At 40.8% G+C, this 23578-nt stretch overlaps 1 protein-coding gene across 2 annotated transcripts; it reads right to left on the bottom strand.

Moving 5' to 3' along the window:
* Window positions 1-14174: 14174 nt before the first annotated feature.
* Window positions 14175-23490, bottom strand: LOC119006591. Of its 2 annotated transcripts, none has more exons than XM_037075465.1 (21): window positions 23326-23490; window positions 22853-23135; window positions 22487-22632; window positions 22014-22296; window positions 21648-21793; window positions 21175-21457; window positions 20809-20954; window positions 20336-20618; window positions 19970-20115; window positions 19497-19779; window positions 19131-19276; window positions 18658-18940; window positions 18292-18437; window positions 17819-18101; window positions 17453-17598; window positions 16980-17262; window positions 16596-16759; window positions 16141-16423; window positions 15775-15920; window positions 15302-15584; window positions 14175-15081 (listed from the first exon to the last, which is right to left on the bottom strand). In XM_037075465.1, exons 1-21 carry the CDS (start codon window positions 23411-23413, stop codon window positions 14904-14906), a joined length of 4428 nt encoding a protein of 1475 aa, XP_036931360.1. In that variant the 5' UTR covers window positions 23414-23490; the 3' UTR covers window positions 14175-14903. The 2 variants fall into 2 exon arrangements, with proteins under 2 accessions (XP_036931360.1, XP_036931361.1); XM_037075466.1 differs by having other exon boundaries at window positions 16614-16759; window positions 23326-23489.
* Between the last annotated feature and the right edge of the window lie 88 nt (window positions 23491-23578).

Raw genomic sequence — 23578 nt, forward strand, 5'->3', positions numbered from 1 at the left:
CAAAATATTCAAATGAAGCAAGGTAATAATGTGGAGATGTGCACATGCTGAGAGCCAAAGAATGTTTTAACAACACATTAGAGATTTCACTAATGATAGTGGTAGTTGCAAAGCAGTAACCATTAACACACATTTTCATTTTCTTTGAAATGCCTTACAGATCTATTACAAAAAAAGATGCCCTGAATGAGAGGATGTGTGAATAAAGAAATTAAGCCTGCATGAGCACACACACACACACACACACACACACACACACACACACACACATTTTCCCAAGCAGTTAAAATGTGTGTGTGTGTGTGTGTGTGTGTGTGTGTGTGTGTGTGTGTGTGTGTGTGTGTGTGTAATGGACCAGTTGGACAGGACATCTTGCTTATGTTCGGGAAAAACTTGTCAAATAATGACAGAAGCAAACGCAAGTACACATACACTCACACACATATGCATATACATCTGCGTGTGCAGCGTGTGCGTGTTTCTTGCACATTTGCATACAGCGCACAAACATGTGAGCGCTCAGGCACAGACAGTGGGGTAGGTATCATTTAAGAGACTGTCCCCCCTGTACACATGAGCCCATATCTGACTAACAGTGTGGAACCAGCCAAATGTGGCAGCCAACTGTTCCCCATCCTCAGGCTATCCCTGGACTTGGCCTGGGTACAACAAATCGTGTCATTGTGCTGTGCGTGTGTGTTTCTGTGTGTACACTGCAGAGGGACCACAGAGACGCTCAGACCACAGTGGGCTTTGGAGATAAAATACCTGTATAGAATGATACAGAGTAATGCAGCTGACTTGCAGATGTGTCTGTGCGTACAGAGAGATGACAAGGCACCTATATGCTGCATGTGTTTAAACATGGTGGTCAGTGAATCAATGTCAGTCCTCACTGTAAGTGTTGAAACACTGAGTTCATTAATCATTTACGATTGGCTGATAGTAATTTATTCAGGTTTTGATGTTTTTCTCTTACATTTCTGAATGTGGGGTTGATGCTGTTGGTATGACATGATGTAATTTACGGACGTCATCCAGGGCTCTGAAAATCATGAAAGCATTTTCACATATTTGATACATTTCCATACAGAACTGTTGCCGCCACTGGTGGAATCAAGAGGCTAAAGTAATGTAATGTAATTCATTTCAGTTGGTAATGGATTGTAAGATGTTAAGTGACAAAGTGTAACTGTAGTAATAATTACTGAAATACTGAGTGACTTGTTCTATTACTCCATTACCACCAAAAAGTAATAATAATTCATTGCTTTACAGAAGTAACATGTTATAGTAATATATTTCTTACCCCCAACGCTGTTTATATATACTGTGTGTATATTGCGTACAATACCAAGGCACAAAAAAAGGATATTTTTCCAGAAAGGATAGTTAGAAATCAAAAAACTAAATCAAAACTAGGTCTTCATGGTGCAAAATGATTTACATTTCATGCACTCTCTTTCCCCCCTCTCTGTCATAAACTGAAGCTCAATGATTTTCCCTTTCCAGGTGTGTGTGTGTGTGTGTGTGTGTGTGTGTGTGTGTGTGTGTGTGTGTGTGTGTGTGTGTGTATGTGTGTGTGTGTGTGTATGAGTGAGTGATCATTCAGGCATGCATGTTCGTGCATGTGCTCCAGACGTCTAACTGCGCATTTGACAGAGATTAATAAGCACCAACCCCATCTTGGGACTACAGTGGGGGTGCAGACCCTATATTTTACTAAACCCCACATAAATAAAGCCACAGGGTGCCGTTTGCTTATAAAGACAAAAGGTTCTTTACACATCGATGGCATAATGGAAATTAAGCACTAGTGGAGAGGTGACAGGGACAGAGTAGATCGGACAGAGAACAGAGAAAAAAAAACGGAAATATTGTAAAATAAAGGAGGAAACAAATAGACAGGCACATGGAGGTGAAAATAAAGTTGCTTTTCCCGTTTCACTGGGGTCACTTTGAGAACCGAATTTTTCCAGATGGTGTTTTATACATATTTTTTTTATTTACTTCAGGGGAGTGATGGAGTTAGATGACATGGCTGATGAGCATATTTCTGTGATGCGCCCTGGGACAAATGAAACGCTGTAAAGAGTACAAGGTTAAAGAGCCTGTTACACAATCTGGTTAGATCCCAGTTAGCACCGCAGGTTTCAACATAATGCCCTTCTCAATGTCTTTTAAAGGGATTCTCATTTTTGGGAAATAGACTCGCTGTGTTACTGAGAGTTAGATGAGATCAGTGTCAATTTCATCCCTGTGTGCTCAGTTGAGAGACTAGTCAAATACATGTTCAGCCTTGTGTAGTGTAATATTGGAAGAACAGTTGAACAGCTAGCATTTATAAACCAAAGCTGCTGTGCTAAACGTGTAAAAAAAAAAAAAAAAAAAAAAAAAAAGAAGCAAATGTTTTTAATGAGCTCTCGGGACATTTCTGTCTATGCTTATGGCAACCAAAAAAAAGATATTTTAAGCCAAACCATCATGTTTTCCTTAAACACATTGTTATCACAAGAGAGAAATAGAAAACTGAATCGGTACAGTATTCAGTGCCCATCAGCAGTTAAAATTTAAAGATCTCTAAGAACTTTTTATTGGTTGAGAAGGCAAAGACACTTTAATTTCATTATGGGCATAAAGGTTCTACAGGGAGATGCTCCTTAAGTTGATATAAAGCAGTATAAAACTCTGTTTCTTTGGATGCACCAAGCAGCCAATGATTCATTTTAGCCATTATAGAATTAGCTGTAATGCACAGATGATATAATCTGCTGCTAGTGGTGTTTATCACTGTTTTTGCTTATAGGCAAAAGCAAAGAGGTAAAAAGTTTGTCAGATACGGTTATTAAACCAGCCATAATGTAAACAATGAGCAGATCCCAACCCTAGCTTTGGCATTCTGCCTGATTAACACAAAATAAGTAGCCTGTGTAGTTTAACATGTTCAGGTTCACCAGTTTGCTCTGCAATGTAATTTTCTTAAAACAGTGCACGATATCTTGTGGTATTAAGGTCACTTTATCAAGACTGCTACGCATGTGTAACCAGACGAGAGCCTAAGAGCGAGATATAGAGGGGAAGAGACGGAAAGTATTTGTGTGTGTGAGCAAGAGAGAAGCAGAGGTAATTAGAGAACACACTTGTATTGTATTCATTCACCCACCAGGGAAGTCCTGCAACACAATGCTTTGGCACACAGAGACAAAACGCCACAACTCCAGGTGTAATTTATTAAGGAGTGATGGTAGATAATATGGATGCCCTGGCTCACACAGGAAACAATGTGTTATCCAGTTACCATTAGCGTACACACAGCTAGCATTGCTTAGATTAATGATGCACCTGTTTGGTCTATGTGGAGTTCACATTAAAAGCCAATGGCTTGCATGTATTAGAGCTTATTAAATGGCCAGAAATGGAGAGAATGGTTGGTGGTGAGTGGGTGATGTAAATTAAAAGAGAGGATAAAAGGAGATGAGAGAGAGGAAGAGAAGGAAAGAAGAAAGGAAGGGAAGAAGGTACCAGGAGGAAGAGAAAGATGAAAGACATAAAATGGGAAAGGAGAGAGAAAGTGAATACTTCATTAGACAGTGGAATACAGCCAAGTGCTCCCAGAAAGCACACTAAATTAATCAGATACATGTACAGAGATACCACAATGTGTATATTATTATCACAGAGGCCATTGTGTTGAAGCAGGGCTCACAATATAGACAATAAGGAAGTATAATCAGGGGATGCATTCATCCCCGATAATGACACAAACACATTACCGCCATTGCCATTAACAGAGACAGTTCAGTTTTCCTTGTTAACCAGTGGTGGTATTTATTTAAAACAGGATATAAAGTGAATTGATGTTGTGATCACTGCTCCTCGTTGTGGTTTATCATAGACATACTGTATGTATCACACCAGTACTTTGTCAAAAGGAAAGCCTACAGCTTTCACTGGAAATGCACAACCTGATCGCCAAAGTAAGTTAGTTGTGTACGTCAGCAAAACCACCGAAAGGTTCAAACTAATTCCACTTTATTTTGCAACTTTATATTTGTTTAGTTTCAATTTGAATTATCTTTGTCCCTTTTCACAACACTGTGCTTATGCTCTGCAAGTGGAGATGGTCCGACCTACCATCAGAAAGAGCCAGATTTGGTCGCCAATAAAAGGGCTGTAAATGTCCCATCAGACTCGAAGTGCTGTCTCCTGTTTGCCAGCCTTGTGGCTTGTAATAAGGCCTCCACCCCACCTTCTCCTCCACCTCCTGATGTGAAAGTGTGTTATAATATGAAGGCAATATGCGACATCTGGTACAGATGTCAACCTTGGACCTATCTGTGATTTGCAGAAATGATAACTGCTAACATTCTATCCCAGTGACTGGGCTGAAATGCAACAGTTAAAAAATACATCCAAAGAATACCAAAGGCAACTTTAGATCGTAAATATTTGTATGTCACATTAATAACAGTTTGTTTTTTTCTTAAATCAATTTCGGCCACAATTCATGCTTAACCAGATTACAATTCATTCTAATATGAAAAACATATATTCAATATCCAATCTACAGAAGCACAGACCGACTGAAGTTCCATTTACTCCACCATGAAAGAAGTGGCTGCTTTCCAGACTACTAGAAAATGACTGATGGCAAAGAGTGACAATGATCCAGCCTTTATGACAACCTGCTATCATTACAGTATCAAATGATCCCATGGGTTATATTACAACCAGCCAGTGTCACCAATTACTAAACAAAGATAAGTTGTAATATCGCAAACGTGCATTTATTCTGTCTGTTGTCAAATGTTAATGTTGCACGGAGGTCATTTGGCACACTCTGAGTCTGTATTGAGGCGTTTGATGGACGGAAACACAGCAAATTGCACACTGAATGAATGGTGCTGAGGGGCTGAAGCAAGACAAGTAGGACCATTATTATTAGTCATAAAACAGGAATAAGAAGGTAAGATGTATCCCTCTGGGCCAAGACTCCTGCTGCAGTATGTCAAGTTGAAGCCACTGCCCAGTTGCAACATGCAGTGGTTTAGTGTCTGTATGATGTTCTGTACTCTCTACTCGCGTAGACGCAAACCATCTCAAGTTGCTCTTGATGTTCTGTTCATCAAAGGATTTACAGTATCACTTTACCAACTAAAAATGTAACTGGTTGGTTGGTTGAATTCAGTATTCCTATATGGAAGCGTGTTGTTAGTGGTTGCTACCAAGAGCATATTAAGGTGGTCTTATTAAGCATGTGCTCTAGTGTGACAATTGTCTGTGACTATTTTACTACCACTGAATTTTTCAAACATCCAAGTATACTAGTGCATGATGACTTGCATGCATGGATTTGAAACTCAACAATTTCCTCCAAAGATTATTTCTGCTTGCATTTATTAGCAGTCAAGTCGACTGACTTCAGAGAAATAATAACAAGATTTAAACGTGAGGGGAAACAAAACTGTCATAGTCATATCTGTTACAGTACAAGGCATTAACTAAAAAATATTTATTTAGTTTTGCTGCAGACTGTCAATACGTGCTTGGCTTCAATTAACAATGCATGCCATAGTTCACTAACTTAACATTGTATCGTGAACATCCTGCTCTTTTTCCCAAAATATCTGCCTTTATTTTTTTTTTTTTTTTTTTGCAGTGGCAGGCAAATTTCTTATTAGTAATCCTTTGAATAATAAAACATGAATTAGAAAAAAAGAAAGTAATCTGATGTATCAGGCAACATTGTTCTGCTGTGCTGTGACTTACATGTTCCTGTTAGTATCACAATTTCAATATGTGTAATTAGAGATCATAAACTTACATTTTGAAGAAACACTCTGATCCCTCTATTGTTATCACAATGAATGATCTAATGATGCTGACCTTAAGTAAAGCCACTGTTAGCTCTGCGGTTTGCAAGTCTAACATTCCTACTTAATGTTCTTGCATACTTTAGTAATCACAGTTAGTTTGCATTTTTTCCCAGTTTAGTATGTAATCTGAATTGGATTGGATTGTTGATTTTGCCCATAGCATCGAGGATAGACCTCAATGGATGAATGAACCTGTATCTCAGACTGCTCCCTGGCCTCCCTTATGGACCCGGAATGACAAATATATAGTCTGGCTAATCGTCAGAGGAGTGCACTCGCTATTACACACTGCACAGCCCCACAGGGACAGTCGGAGAGAAAAGAATGGATAATTTGCTGATCTGGACATATTCTTTCTCTCCCTCTCTCTTGCTGTGCGTGCATATGTGTGTCTGAGTTTGTGTGCGTGTGTGTGTGTGTGTGTGTACGTGCATAGGTAGGGAAGTGAGTATGTGTAGCAGAGGGAAAAGAGAGAAGGAGAATAAATGACTGTAATAAATGAAGATGAACATTCCAGGGCCTCTGCTCTCTTCCTGTGTTTTTCTCAATTTTTCTCTCCTCCACTGCCAAATATGTATTGATTTCCATGCATATTTATAATCTGCACTGAACCAGGGGGTCTCCAGTGTTTTCAGAGGTGATAGGCCTGATCCATGGAGCAGAATCAACAATATCGAACACACAGAATCTCCAATCCCTCTGCTAAGCTCTGATGATATAAAACACTCATTTCAGAACGCTAGTTTGTCCGGGCATTGTGTTCCTCGGGTGTGGTGTACGGTTGTTTTAGGGGTTTCGTATTGCGGTCAAACGTTATTTATTCTGTTTTCTCTTGGCGGGTGAATTCTCTAAATCAAACTCAACATGGATTTCTGCACTCCATTGTGCTGTATTTTGTGCATTAGCATCCAATTTATAGGGTAGGCTTATGTCATTGCCTGTTCCACTCTATATATTCTATTCTCTCTGCATGACATTAGATGTGATTACATATCTTCATACTTGCATTACTTAAGTCTTCAAACTGGTTTATGGCACTTTGATGAGGCAGCATCCCCCAAAGACGTCCAACGTGATTAATTATCCACTAATTCTTTGATTAATTGCAATTTCACACAATTATGTTCTACTTTCCTACTCTACCTCAACACTTATTCCATTCATTCCTCTTCGCCCTGACATTGCGAGCAACTATGACTTCATCGTTTACTCCCTATCAATATGTTCTTTGAGCACAGAGCTCTCAAAGGGGAGACACAGGATAAAGACAAGAGACAGGTCTCCTAAGTGGCTCTTCATCTGCCTGCTGTCAGGCTTGACCTTGCTGTGATGACTTTGTGCATGCGTGTGTGCGTGTGTGTGTGTGTGTGTGTGTATGTACATTTTTCCTCACTGTATTTTGTAGTGTAGTGAAAATGTATTGTGGTCTGTGTGCTGACTTGAACGCAAACGTACGTGAGCACAGACAGTGCTAATGCTTCTGAACATGTGTATTTTATAGTGCCTGGCTAATCAAGTAGTATGCTTTAACCCTTAATAAAGCATCCTCCTCACTTTCTCCCTTCTTGTATCCCCTCTCTTTCTCTTTGTCTCTGTGACCTACTGTCTTGCATTCTCGTACCCAACATGTGTTTGGCTGTGGGTCGGTCACACTTTTCTTCTGTACTTAATAGACAATGGACAACAATAGTGCTGTGCAACATGACTCTTGCTGTCAAGTGTGCGGCACACTTGTTTTAATTGATCAGTGATCACCGCACACAATAATACCCCGCAGTTATATCGTGCCGGCAAGCACAAAACAACGGGCAGCCACATATACTAAGAGGCACATAGCGCATACAGTCGGACACAAAGCCGCTTTAAGAATGCACACAACAACAAAACAGATAAAAGGGTAGGAACTCAAGCTTCCGACCGTGCACCAATGACACATGTACAGGACGAAGATGTATTTTGTCGATGTCCAGTCTTCCACAGAGTGATTAAATGCTAGGTGGAGCACGAAACCTTAATGGTTAGAGGGGAGATTTCCCCTGGTGCCTCATCCCCTCACACAGTCGATCAAAAAAGAGACAAGTGATGGAAGGTTACATCAACCAAATGCTATATAACACGGACTGAATTCACTACAACTCAGTCCACCACCTACACATCACCTTGTACTTTTCATGGCTGTGAGGAGGCACGGAGCTCGTCATCACAGCACTTGTTCTGTGTAGAAGCACACGACACGTAACTCAGTCACTCGCTTCACAAGGGACTTAGCATAAAAGACAGTTACACCAGCAAATTACTTTTTGAGTTTTTTTGTTTATTTTTATGATTCAGAAAATTGTTTTCCTGTTACACCCATCAATGCTTCAAAATGACCATAGCAGTTTAATGAAAATGCATAATAGTTGGCTTGAAAACAATTAATTTATTCAAGTAGACCTACTCTATCATGAACTGAACCATCTCTATTAATGGCAATAGCTGTAATATCTTTGTGTCATTATGGGGGATAAATGCATCGACTGATTATACTTCCTTATTGTCTATATTGTGAGCTCTACTCCAACACAGCGGCCTCTGTGATTATAGCACACGCATTGTGGCATCTCTGCACATGTATCTGATTCATGTTTGGCGTGTCATGGTTTTGTTTTTTTGGTTAGTTATGTTCTGTTTTATTTTGCAGCTATATCCTCTTGTGTCTTGTCGTCACTTTACACTTCCTGCTCACCTGTGCTCCTAGTGTGCTCCTTGTGTGCAGTTTCCTCCCCAGCATGATTATCCCTGCATACCTGTCTTACTTCAACCTTGTTTGTGCCGTCCTCCCAGTGTCTCTCCAGCTGCACCCCATCCCCTCTTTAGTTGAGTTTGTAGTGTTTGATCTGTGTTGTTTGCTCACTCTTTTGTTTTGTTTTTTTCTGTTCTCGTACTAGTGTCAGTCTTGTTTTAGCCCAACCGTCGCCATTCATTGATCACACTTTGGATTGTTTTGATTTTTTTTGGACATTCAGCGCATTCAATTTTGTTATACTACCTGTCTGCATTTGGGTCCTCACCATTTTGCAACTGTGACATGGTGAAGGTCAAGGTTAGCGATCTGTTCTCCCTCTTGGTCTGCGACAAAGGCATTGTACTGTAAGAATGGACTGGCTGTGGAAAGGAGCAGGGGCATCAAGAAAACAAGCATTGGCAGCAGAGGGCACAAGAGCTGGTCTAACTGGTAACCAAGGATGGCTGTAATTACTTAATGGATATCAAATGACTTAATGTCCTTGGTGGACATTGTGCAGGCTAGCTGTAATGGTGATGGATTCTGAGAGGTTGTAGATGTTAATGGTCATGCTAGGACTTGCTGTGAACCACATGTCTATGCAAGTTTTTATGTGTGTATATATCATCAAGACGTACTGAGAAATGCCCAGAGAAATACATGCAGGACAAGAAATTGTGAAAGTTGTGCTTAAAAGGTAGAGAGGACCAACAGCTCTGTATTTGTATTCTGTGACTTCACAACAGTAGCTCTGCATTATTCACACTTCAAAAAGTTCCTTATATATATAATGCTAACCCCACACGCAACCCCTCTGTTCATCCTCTGTCTGAAATGTCTTGTTTTAGCTCCTGTTTCTTTAAGGTTCCTCTACCTCAAATCTAACTTTCTTCTGTTTGTAACTTTAGGCTTTGGACCACCAGGCAAAAGGAGGACTTTCTCGGTGTAGGGTGGGGACCTCATGGAGAGTCAGCTAATAGGATAATAAGAGTTCAGGCAGAGCAGCCAGAGGACATCTGGGGAAATTTCTCAGTAAGTTATGCCCCAGCTCAGTCCTGGTTGGAGGAAAGGTATGAGAATGGACAGACTTAGCAGATGGACTGGAGCGTCCCTGTTCTTTGTGGGCATACTGTGCCTAAAGCAGATGACCAATTGAGAAAACAGTGACAGGTTTACGTCAACTTCACATAAAAGTAGAATAAATCATTAGAATTTGAAACCTGAGCGTACATTGTTTGAAACTCTGGCCACAACATCTGATACTGTAAAATCATGTATGTGGCAGACAAAATCCTAACCCTAAAGCATAAAAAGGTCCCCCCTGTATTCAATAATGACAGATTACCTTTGTTGATGAGGATCTGACAGCGAGTTAAATTAACCACAATACTGAAGTGTATATTTCAGTAATGTGATTATAAGAACATGAGTGGCCTCAGGGAAATATAGAAAATGTAATAAAAAGAGAAGAAAAAAATGATTTACAAAATTACATAGTTTGCCTGTTTACACATTGCTGAAATAATACAATGTCAAAGATCGGCAAATCATAGAAGGGTTGTCTCATGTGCATATCAATACATGTTTTATTGATCATTATTGGCTATATTAGGCCAATATCTTATCTGATCCTTATATTTTTGTAAATCGTAACTTCCCTGAACAACAACTATCGAAAATAATCCACTGCTCTTCACTAAAAACATAAGAATTTCTAATACATAACACAAGTATAGAACGTCTAGGTTAAAAGCATCTGTTACAGGAACAGTTTACATTTGTAAGATGGCTCTGAAGTGTTGCAGTGAGTTGAAAACTGTCTTTGTAAATCCGATCCAGTTCACTTTGCCAACAGGTAGTAAATGAGACTCCTTCCTCCAAGGATATCAAACAAAGCAGCACCGGGCTGATCTACAGCACAAAGCAGGTATACAGTATTATCTTAATGCATGATTACCATTTAGTTTTCAATCTTAAAGCCTGTAATTTCAGAATTGTAATGTAATTCAGTAATTTCAGGGGTCGACAATATAAATGGCCTGGTGGCCCGGATGTACTTTTAAAACTGTCAGGGCCACCAGAACGCTCCAAGCCGCCTTGAAAAAAGATAAGTAAAAACTGTAATAAATATAATTTCACGTCAATTCCGTGGTTTGAAATGATTTCTGTGAATTGTCTCGGTAGCTAATTACCGCTAATAGTGTTACGAGATCCAGACCCGATCAAAGACAGAGAAGTCTACTTTCTGTGCACAGCGAGCGCTGTACCCTGGACGTCAGCACACCACCTGCAAGCAACTGCAGTGTGCACAGCTCGCTCGCTCCTGCACAACGCGTGCCGCTCGCTCACTGCTGCTGATTGAAGGTTGTCACTAGAGCCGATAAAAACCTTTTTTTGGTACAGTGAAACTTTGCCCTCAGAGCGCGTCCTGTCGAGTCCTGTTGGGACCAATGCGGACGTTACATGTGGGCCAGAGCGCGCGCTGGGTCTTGGTGCGGCTACAGTCGAGCTCGCGGTCTGTTTATGTGATCATGGTTGATCCTCGAGCTGCTCCAGCTGCTCGGTGTGCGCCACAGCGGTGGTGCGCGTTTAGACCATAATACATCCATGGTTTAGAGAAAAAAAATAATGTGTGTAAACACAAAATATAGTTGAAAAATTAAACAGTGATTAGTTTTGCATCAGTCTGTGGAAGCAGCCTAAAAGTGAATGAATGAGAACAACAACTCTATCATTGAACTACTGGAAGATAAAAGCAATGATTACATGACTTTCCGTTTGTGTTGAGGCATATTTACCATTTTAACTCTGTTTTTACTTCATTGTTAAAGCACAGTGGAGCTTAAATACAAGTTTGATGTGAAACAGTTATTTATTTATTAAATAAAGTAGCCTAATGAATTTGTTATTTTTCTTAAATCATGGTATCGAATAAGTATTGAGAATCATGTAAATTTACTAGTATTGATATCATAGAAAGTTCCTGCCTTTATGGCTAGACCGCAGGAATTGGCTGGGATATGTTCTTTTTCGTTTTTATGGGGATCGATTCCTGACATGGTCCTCGGCCAGTGGTTAGAACGGTGGGGCCAGTGATCTTCAAAAGCCAGAGGGCCAGTGGCAAATTTCCCTTATTGTCTACCCCTGAATTTCCATATAGACCTACCGACATACTAATGCCATATTAAAGTTGTGTAAGGACTTTTTTTTAAACTTTTTTTCCGAAAATGTAAGGAAAAAAGTGCAAATTTGTTTCCTCTTTTTATTTGATTAGACAAAATTATTTTGAGTGAAATCATAAGGAAGCCATTATAAGATATCAGTTGTGGATTTACAGAAATACAAGTGTAATTGAAGCATGATGGCAATTGTGTTTGCTTGCTGCTGTAGTTGTTATTCGGATGGACTGTGGTGACAGGGAATATTTGCCCCAGGACCAAAATGGCAGAAACATCTCTTGGTAAATGTATGATTCACCATCTTTTAAAAACAGGCTATGACACACTGACACACTTCCTTTTGTTCTTGAACGACTGACCCATCTTCTAACTTTTGAAGAGGGGAAGCTGCATGGATGTCAGACCATCTCCTCTACCCCCCATTGAGTGGATGATTTATTTGGCCCCAATGAAACCATGATCCATCCCGAAGAACGGTTTCCATAACAAGTTGTTATATCCAAGTAAAACTCCTCCGCTGACATAAAAGTGTATGTGTGTGTGTGAGATGGGGGGGTCAGATGGGAGTGAGGTTGGGGGTGGACAACTACCGACCCCCCTCTGACAGTGGCCCAGTGATGGAGGGTGCATGTTGGAAGTATTGCTGCCTGTGATACTGATGGACGATGTGCCATATCTCATGGTACAAATGCCCTGAGAATTGCTCTGACATATGGATGTGCTACAATAATACAGTGGTAAAACTATGAACTGAGAAGGAGTGAGAGACAAGAGATTACCTGTGCATGCCAAAAATGGGGACACAAGTATCACCAAGAAATTTCTGTGTCCCTGGTGCATTGAAGGTTCGGAGGGTCTTGACATGAAGGACACTGTACTGTATGTGGTCTATTATTAGACCAGCTGTTACCAATATCTAACATTTCTGAAATAACTTATTTTAAGCTAATGTTTTTTAAGCTCTACATATGCTTAGCATTTAAAATAATGTCATAAACAACTGCATCTCTAAGTATCAATAATTACATCAAAATCTCAGTCCAACTATTATATTATTCTGCATATATTCTGCGTCTTTAAACACAGTTGCAAGTAACATTAAATTCCTTGTATTAGAAATAGGGCTGATTACCAAACTTCGGTTCTTCTATGGCACCGACCGAAACGCTTTGGTAGTAAAGTATCAAAATATGCCTCGTCTCCCGGTGCCAAGTTTCGGTCCCCAGAGGTTAATCACATCATCAAGATCTGATAATGCTGCCAGTGATTGGCTGTAACATTACACATGATTGCGGCATGCAGGAAAAATACATACGTGGTTACCAGAGACGTTTTGTGGTTACGCGCACAGACGGGGTTCACGTGTATCTGTGTTGTATGAACTGCAGTTGTATGTGTCGTCGAACCGGTTAAAACATGTCACTGAGGTCAAAGGTGTGGCTCTATTTAAGCAAGGTTGATGGCAATCGTGCTCGATGCAATATATGCAAAAAAGTTGTCGTGCTAAAGCTGGCAACACGACTAAGTTGATGAAGCACCTGACCGTGCACGGAATCAATTTAAGAGCTGAAACTTGCTCCGTGTTTGACTGTAAGAAGAACGGACCGCAGCCATCCTCCCCTCAGCATCCTCTCTGCATTTATGTCTGACTGTGGACGTTACAGAGCCCGAACAGCCTGATTCAAAATCTCCACCATTGGACTCTGGTGTGTAACGCTAACTTAAGATATTAGTGTGTAGCTTTATTTTATGGCTATGTAGCTAGCTAAATCAAAAGCTAACTAGAGATTGGCAGTAACAGATGAAGCTTAGCTTGTAAAGATGTGCTCATCACTTGGGTCAGCTGGTTAAACAGCTCACCTAATGTTCACTGTTATCTTCTCCTCACAGTAGACATCATCAACCAGGAGCGGGTTTGTCTGTGTCCTGACAAAGCAGACATGTTGATTTTTTTTTTAAGAAAAACTGCTAAGTGTAAAGGTCCTCAGTATGTAGCAGTGACCATTAGACACTGACTTGTCACTTGTTTGCAAGTGCTCTTTATCACTGGAAATTATTCGTTGTTTATTTTTTCTGTAAGAAAACTGCTTGGAGTGGAAAAATGCCAAAGCTGAAAAGTAATACTCAAGATTTGTACTGTAATGTGTTATGTAATTTTCTTTTTGTTGACATCATGAAATTGGTATTGAAAAAAGCATCGTTCATGACCTGGTATTGAAGTGATGGTATCGTATCGGTACAGGTATCGAAAATTTTTGATCGATAACCAGCCCTAATTATAAACAACAAAATCAATTACAAACAGGCTTAACAATCTGGTAAACTGAGGTCAATTAAACTTTGATGCCAAGGTGATTGACCATGAATTGATTTGTTTTATTTCAGGAAAAGAAGCAGAAAAACATGCATGTATAAGCTTTAAAGTACAGTAGACACAGCTACATGAATTTGAGGAATTGCTGTAATTTGTTGCCGACATAAAGGGTTGCGTCAGATTAATTTCATTGTCAGTTACTGATTACAGTTATTTGAGGAATCCAGTGTTTTCAAAAATGAAATATAATCTAATTACTTTTGGATGACTATGATAAAACATTGGATTTTGTATGCTAATCATCTACCAATTGGTCATATAAACTTACCCTTACAAAATCAGCACTGGCACAAACTACAGGTGTGTGTGCTGTTTGTTTCTGATGCTGTTTCTGCCATGTAAGTTTTGTTGCAGCTATTTTTTAAAATCAAAGTCCACATGGAGGACTTTGCTCTCATAATTCAAAACTAGGGCTTCAGATGTTCATCTGGCATTGTCACTGTACTTACTTTGATATACAGTAGGACATATCCTCCATATTCATATCACAGAAAAAAATATATGATCATTTTAGAATTACCTTAGAGATAAAAGATAGAATCAACAGTGTAATCACATAATTAATTGTATTTATCAACTTATTTTAAGACTAAATACATTGTAATGTGTTCACATTGTTGTAGAAATGGAATGTAGGCTGATGACCTATTTATTTGTAGTCTACTTTGTACTGCAAGGAAGTAACCTGGATCAAATGTATTCCATTACTACCCAACAAAGCACATATGGTCAATGGAATCTGCCACTATCCCGGTGACTTCGACCTCACACAGTGTCAGGTATTCTCGTCTTCCAGGAATCACAATGTTTACATAACGGCCTTCCATTCCACGGCACTCAAAGGTGTTGGACTCCCCAGCGGGGATAGAAGTGATCACAGCACATCTGAAGAGGAAATAAAACAGTTTCATGAGTACAACAATTACATTAGCATACACTATGCATCAAACTCACCATCAGTCATATTTGGATATCGCTGACACAGTTGTGCTGAAAACTATGGGTTTTGGTTTGTAAATAATGGCGATATCCAGTGCACCAATTTCATGTAACACACACAACTGTTAAACGTTCAAACCTATTAGAAAACAGTCGGTGCTTTTACCTAGGATTAGCGTTGCCATAGTTCTTGAGTGAATTTCCAATGCGGATCTCAGCACCATTGATCCTTTCATGGCAACAATCTTTTCTGTTGGTGATGGTGACAGTGTTGACCTTATAGGGCCTCAGGAGGTCCAGTCTCCACCAAGGATTTTTATCTCTTTGTGTGTGGGTACAGGATCCCTGAAGCCAGTTACTAGCACGGCTTCCGTCGATGGCCCTTTCAGGGACGGCCTTCCCGTACAGGGAGGACTGAGCAACTTTTCCATCTTTAGCAATATTAATAACTGGACAAAGCAATACATTCTGTTATTAAACTGTTTAAGGCAATGGAGAAGTACCACATGTCTTGATCTGACCAACATAACTAAAGAACAGTCAGCACAATTTGATTGAACTTTTACTGCAACTATTTGCTCAACGTCATCTTTTGAAGACCTTACATTTGTTGCAAATCACCGTTTGACGCTTGCGTACCATAAGGCTGCCCGGTGACTTCGACCTCACACAGTGTCAGGGATTCTTGTCTTCCAGGAATCACAATGTTTACATAACGGCCTTCCATTCCACGGCACTCAAAGGTTTTGGACTCCCCAGCGGGGATAGAAGTGATCACAGCACATCTGAAGAGGAAATAAAACAGTTTCATGAGTACAACAATTACATTAGCATACACTATGCATCAAACTCACCATCAGTCATATCTGGATATCGATGACACAGTTGTGCTGAAAACTATAGCTTTTGGTTTGTAAATAATGGAGATATCCGGTGCACCAATTTCATGTAACACACACAACTGTTAAACGTTCAAACCTATTAGAAAACAGTCGGTGCTTTTACCTAGGATTAGCGTTGCCATAGTTCTTGAGTGAATTTCCAATGCGGATCTCAGCACCATTGATCCTTTCATGGCAACAATCTTTTCTGTTGGTGATGGTGACAGTGTTGACCTTATAGGGCCTCAGGAGGTCCAGTCTCCACCAAGGATTTTTATCTCTTTGTGTGTGGGTACAGGATCCCTGAAGCCAGTTACTAGCACGGCTTCCGTCGATGGCCCTTTCAGGGACGGCCTTCCCGTACAGGGAGGACTGAGCAACTTTTCCATCTTTAGCAATATTAATAACTGGACAAAGCAATACATTCTGTTATTAAACTGTTTAAGGCAATGGAGAAGTACCACATGTCTTGATCTGACCAACATAACTAAAGAACAGTCAGCACAATTTGATTGAACTTTTACTGCAACTATTTGCTCAACGTCATCTTTTGAAGACCTTACATTTGTTGCAAATCACCGTTTGACGCTTGCGTACCATAAGGCTGCCCGGTGACTTCGACCTCACACAGTGTCAGGGATTCTTGTCTTCCAGGAATCACAATGTTTACATAACGGCCTTCCATTCCACGGCACTCAAAGGTTTTGGACTCCCCAGCGGGGATAGAAGTGATCACAGCACATCTGAAGAGGAAATAAAACAGTTTCATGAGTACAACAATTACATTAGCATACACTATGCATCAAACTCACCATCAGTCATATCTGGATATCGATGACACAGTTGTGCTGAAAACTATAGCTTTTGGTTTGTAAATAATGGAGATATCCGGTGCACCAATTTCATGTAACACACACAACTGTTAAACGTTCAAACCTATTAGAAAACAGTCGGTGCTTTTACCTAGGATTAGCGTTGCCATAGTTCTTGAGTGAATTTCCAATGCGGATCTCAGCACCATTGATCCTTTCATGGCAACAATCTTTTCTGTTGGTGATGGTGACAGTGTTGACCTTATAGGGCCTCAGGAGGTCCAGTCTCCACCAAGGATTTTTATCTCTTTGTGTGTGGGTACAGGATCCCTGAAGCCAGTTACTAGCACGGCTTCCGTCGATGGCCCTTTCAGGGACGGCCTTCCCGTAAAGGGAGGACTGAGCAACTTTTCCATCCTTAGCAATATTAATAACTGGACAAAGCAATACATTCTGTTATTAAACTGTTTAAGGCAATGGAGAAGTACCACATGTCTTGATCTGACCAACATAACTAAAGAACAGTCAGCACAATTTGATTGAACTTTTACTGCAACTATTTGCTCAACGTCATCTTTTGAAGACCTTACATTTGTTGCAAATCACCGTTTGACGCTTGCGTACCATAAGGCTGCCCGGTGACTTCGACCTCACACAGTGTCAGGGATTCTTGTCTTCCAGGAATCACAATGTTTACATAACGGCCTTCCATTCCACGGCACTCAAAGGTTTTGGACTCCCCAGCGGGGATAGAAGTGATCACAGCACATCTGAAGAGGAAATAAAACAGTTTCATGAGTACAACAATTACATTAGCATACACTATGCATCAAACTCACCATCAGTCATATCTGGATATCGATGACACAGTTGTGCTGAAAACTATAGCTTTTGGTTTGTAAATAATGGAGATATCCGGTGCACCAATTTCATGTAACACACACAACTGTTAAACGTTCAAACCTATTAGAAAACAGTCGGTGCTTTTACCTAGGATTAGCGTTGCCATAGTTCTTGAGTGAATTTCCAATGCGGATCTCAGCACCATTGATCCTTTCATGGCAACAATCTTTTCTGTTGGTGATGGTGACAGTGTTGACCTTATAGGGCCTCAGGAGGTCCAGTCTCCACCAAGGATTTTTATCTCTTTGTGTGTGGGTACAGGATCCCTGAAGCCAGTTACTAGCACGGCTTCCGTCGATGGCCCTTTCAGGGACGGCCTTCCCGTACAGGGAGGACTGAGCAACTTTTCCATCTTTAGCAATATTAATAACTGGACAAAGCAATACATTCTGTTATTAAACTGTTTAAGGCAATGGAGAAGTACCACATGTCTTGATCTGACCAACATAACTAAAGAACAGTCAGCACAATTTGATTGAACTTTTACTGCAACTATTTGCTCAACGTCATCTTTTGAAGACCTTACATTTGTTGCAAATCACCGTTTGACGCTTGCGTACCATAAGGCTGCCCGGTGACTTCGACCTCACACAGTGTCAGGGATTCTTGTCTTCCAGGAATCACAATGTTTACATAACGGCCTTCCATTCCACGGCACTCAAAGGTTTTGGACTCCCCAGCGGGGATAGAAGTGATCACAGCACATCTGAAGAGGAAGTAAAACAGTTTCATGAGTACAACAATTACATTAGCATACACTATGCATCAAACTCACCATCAGTCATATTTGGATATCGCTGACACAGTTGTGCTGAAAACTATAGGTTTTGGTTTGTAAATAATGGAGATATCCGGTGCACCAATTTCATGTAACACACACAACTGTTAAATGTTCAAACCTATTAGAAAACAGTCGGTGCTTTTACCTAGGATTAGCGTTGCCATAGTTCTTGAGTGAATTTCCAATGCGGATCTCAGCACCATTGATCCTTTCATGGCAACAATCTTTTCTGTTGGTGATGGTGACAGTGTTGACCTTATAGGGCCTCAGGAGGTCCAGTCTCCACCAAGGATTTTTATCTCTTTGTGTGTGGGTACAGGATCCCTGAAGCCAGTTACTAGCACGGCTTCCGTCGATGGCCCTTTCAGGGACGGCCTTCCCGTACAGGGAGGACTGAGCAACTTTTCCATCTTTAGCAATATTAATAACTGGACAAAGCAATACATTCTGTTATTAAACTGTTTAAGGCAATGGAGAAGTACCACATGTCTTGATCTGACCAACATAACTAAAGAACAGTCAGCACAATTTGATTGAACTTTTACTGCAACTATTTGCTCAACGTCATCTTTTGAAGACCTTACATTTGTTGCAAATTACCGTTTGACGCTTGCGTACCATAAGGCTGCCCGGTGACTTCGACCTCACACAGTGTCAGGGATTCTTGTCTTCCAGGAATCACAATGTTTACATAACGGCCTTCCATTCCACGGCACTCAAAGGTTTTGGACTCCCCAGCGGGGATAGAAGTGATCACAGCACATCTGAAGAGGAAATAAAACAGTTTCATGAGTACAACAATTACATTAGCATACACTATGCATCAAACTCACCATCAGTCATATCTGGATATCGATGACACAGTTGTGCTGAAAACTATAGCTTTTGGTTTGTAAATAATGGAGATATCCGGTGCACCAATTTCATGTAACACACACAACTGTTAAACGTTCAAACCTATTAGAAAACAGTCGGTGCTTTTACCTAGGATTAGCGTTGCCATAGTTCTTGAGTGAATTTCCAATGCGGATCTCAGCACCATTGATCCTTTCATGGCAACAATCTTTTCTGTTGGTGATGGTGACAGTGTTGACCTTATAGGGCCTCAGGAGGTCCAGTCTCCACCAAGGATTTTTATCTCTTTGTGTGTGGGTACAGGATCCCTGAAGCCAGTTACTAGCACGGCTTCCGTCGATGGCCCTTTCAGGGACGGCCTTCCCGTACAGGGAGGACTGAGCAACTTTTCCATCTTTAGCAATATTAATAACTGGACAAAGCAATACATTCTGTTATTAAACTGTTTAAGGCAATGGAGAAGTACCACATGTCTTGATCTGACCAACATAACTAAAGAACAGTCAGCACAATTTGATTGAACTTTTACTGCAACTATTTGCTCAACGTCATCTTTTGAAGACCTTACATTTGTTGCAAATCACCGTTTGACGCTTGCGTACCATAAGGCTGCCCGGTGACTTCGACCTCACACAGTGTCAGGGATTCTTGTCTTCCAGGAATCACAATGTTTACATAACGGCCTTCCATTCCACGGCACTCAAAGGTTTTGGACTCCCCAGCGGGGATAGAAGTGATCACAGCACATCTGAAGAGGAAATAAAACAGTTTCATGAGTACAACAATTACATTAGCATACACTATGCATCAAACTCACCATCAGTCATATCTGGATATCGATGACACAGTTGTGCTGAAAACTATAGCTTTTGGTTTGTAAATAATGGAGATATCCGGTGCACCAATTTCATGTAACACACACAACTGTTAAACGTTCAAACCTATTAGAAAACAGTCAGTGCTTTTACCTAGGATTAGCGTTGCCATAGTTCTTGAGTGAATTTCCAATGCGGATCTCAGCACCATTGATCCTTTCATGGCAACAATCTTTTCTGTTGGTGATGGTGACAGTGTTGACCTTATAGGGCCTCAGGAGGTCCAGTCTCCACCAAGGATTTTTATCTCTTTGTGTGTGGGTACAGGATCCCTGAAGCCAGTTACTAGCACGGCTTCCGTCGATGGCCCTTTCAGGGACGGCCTTCCCGTACAGGGAGGACTGAGCAACTTTTCCATCTTTAGCAATATTAATAACTGGACAAAGCAATACATTCTGTTATTAAACTGTTTAAGGCAATGGAGAAGTACCACATGTCTTGATCTGACCAACATAACTAAAGAACAGTCAGCACAATTTGATTGAACTTTTACTGCAACTATTTGCTCAACGTCATCTTTTGAAGACCTTACATTTGTTGCAAATTACCGTTTGACGCTTGCGTACCATAAGGCTGCCCGGTGACTTCGACCTCACACAGTGTCAGGGATTCTTGTCTTCCAGGAATCACAATGTTTACATAACGGCCTTCCATTCCACGGCACTCAAAGGTTTTGGACTCCCCAGCGGGGATAGAAGTGATCACAGCACATCTGAAGAGGAAATAAAACAGTTTCATGAGTACAACAATTACATTAGCATACACTATGCATCAAACTCACCATCAGTCATATCTGGATATCGATGACACAGTTGTGCTGAAAACTATAGCTTTTGGTTTGTAAATAATGGAGATATCCGGTGCACCAATTTCATGTAACACACACAACTGTTAAACGTTCAAACCTATTAGAAAACAGTCGGTGCTTTTACCTAGGATTAGCGTTGCCATAGTTCTTGAGTGAATTTCCAATGCGGATCTCAGCACCATTGATCCTTTCATGGCAACAATCTTTTCTGTTGGTGATGGTGACAGTGTTGACCTTATAGGGCCTCAGGAGGTCCAGTCTCCACCAAGGATTTTTATCTCTTTGTGTGTGGGTACAGGATCCCTGAAGCCAGTTACTAGCACGGCTTCCGTCGATGGCCCTTTCAGGGACGGCCTTCCCGTACAGGGAGGACTGAGCAACTTTTCCATCTTTAGCAATATTAATAACTGGACAAAGCAATACATTCTGTTATTAAACTGTTTAAGGCAATGGAGAAGTACCACATGTCTTGATCTGACCAACATAACTAAAGAACAGTCAGCACAATTTGATTGAACTTTTACTGCAACTATTTGCTCAACGTCATCTTTTGAAGACCTTACATTTGTTGCAAATCACCGTTTGACGCTTGCGTACCATAAGGCTGCCCGGTGACTTCGACCTCACACAGTGTCAGGGATTCTTGTCTTCCAGGAATCACAATGTTTACATAACGGCCTTCCATTCCACGGCACTCAAAGGTTTTGGACTCCCCAGCGGGGATAGAAGTGATCACAGCACATCTGAAGAGGAAATAAAACAGTTTCATGAGTACAACAATTACATTAGCATACACTATGCATCAAACTCACCATCAGTCATATCTGGATATCGATGACACAGTTGTGCTGAAAACTATAGCTTTTGGTTTGTAAATAATGGAGATATCCGGTGCACCAATTTCATGTAACACACACAACTGTTAAACGTTCAAACCTATTAGAAAACAGTCAGTGCTTTTACCTAGGATTAGCGTTGCCATAGTTCTTGAGTGAATTTCCAATGCGGATCTCAGCACCATTGATCCTTTCATGGCAACAATCTTTTCTGTTGGTGATGGTGACAGTGTTGACCTTATAGGGCCTCAGGAGGTCCAGTCTCCACCAAGGATTTTTATCTCTTTGTGTGTGGGTACAGGATCCCTGAAGCCAGTTACTAGCACGGCTTCCGTCGATGGCCCTTTCAGGGACGGCCTTCCCGTACAGGGAGGACTGAGCAACTTTTCCATCTTTAGCAATATTAATAACTGGACAAAGCAATACATTCTGTTATTAAACTGTTTAAGGCAATGGAGAAGTACCACATGTCTTGATCTGACCAACATAACTAAAGAACAGTCAGCACAATTTGATTGAACTTTTACTGCAACTATTTGCTCAACGTCATCTTTTGAAGACCTTACATTTGTTGCAAATTACCGTTTGACGCTTGCGTACCATAAGGCTGCCCGGTGACTTCGACCTCACACAGTGTCAGGGATTCTTGTCTTCCAGGAATCACAATGTTTACATAACGGCCTTCCATTCCACGGCACTCAAAGGTTTTGGACTCCCCAGCGGGGATAGAAGTGATCACAGCACATCTGAAGAGGAAATAAAACAGTTTCATGAGTACAACAATTACATTAGCATACACTATGCATCAAACTCACCATCAGTCATATCTGGATATCGATGACACAGTTGTGCTGAAAACTATAGCTTTTGGTTTGTAAATAATGGAGATATCCGGTGCACCAATTTCATGTAACACACACAACTGTTAAACGTTCAAACCTATTAGAAAACAGTCGGTGCTTTTACCTAGGATTAGTGTTGCCATAGTTCTTGAGTGAATTTCCAATGCGGATCTCAGCACCATTGATCCTTTCATGGCAACAATCTTTTCTGTTGGTGATGGTGACAGTGTTGACCTTATAGGGCCTCAGGAGGTCCAGTCTCCACCAAGGATTTTTATCTCTTTGTGTGTGGGTACAGGATCCCTGAAGCCAGTTACTAGCACGGCTTCCGTCGATGGCCCTTTCAGGGACGGCCTTCCCGTACAGGGAGGACTGAGCAACTTTTCCATCTTTAGCAATATTAATAACTGGACAAAGCAATACATTCTGTTATTAAACTGTTTAAGGCAATGGAGAAGTACCACATGTCTTGATCTGACCAACATAACTAAAGAACAGTCAGCACAATTTGATTGAACTTTTACTGCAACTATTTGCTCAACGTCATCTTTTGAAGACCTTACATTTGTTGCAAATCACCGTTTGACGCTTGCGTACCATAAGGCTGCCCGGTGACTTCGACCTCACACAGTGTCAGGGATTCTTGTCTTCCAGGAATCACAATGTTTACATAACGGCCTTCCATTCCACGGCACTCAAAGGTTTTGGACTCCCCAGCGGGGATAGAAGTGATCACAGCACATCTGAAGAGGAAATAAAACAGTTTCATGAGTACAACAATTACATTAGCATACACTATGCATCAAACTCACCATCAGTCATATCTGGATATCGATGACACAGTTGTGCT

Source organism: Acanthopagrus latus, chromosome 17 (genome assembly GCF_904848185.1).
Source record: "Acanthopagrus latus isolate v.2019 chromosome 17, fAcaLat1.1, whole genome shotgun sequence".
Taxonomy (NCBI): Eukaryota; Metazoa; Chordata; class Actinopteri; order Spariformes; family Sparidae; genus Acanthopagrus; species Acanthopagrus latus.

Excerpts from the sequence above, each read along its gene's own strand:
- LOC119006591 (XM_037075465.1), bottom strand. The coding sequence starts at position 23,413 with ATGGAAGGCCGTTATGTAAACATTGTGATTCCTGGAAGACAAGAATCC. Across the intron at positions 18,438-18,657 it reads TATGGCAACGCTAATCCTAG|ATGTGCTGTGATCACTTCTA; the intron begins GTAAAAGCACCG and ends CTTCCTCTTCAG. Across the intron at positions 17,263-17,452 it reads AGTCACCGGGCAGCCTTATG|TTATTAATATTGCTAAGGAT; the intron begins GTACGCAAGCGT and ends TGCTTTGTCCAG.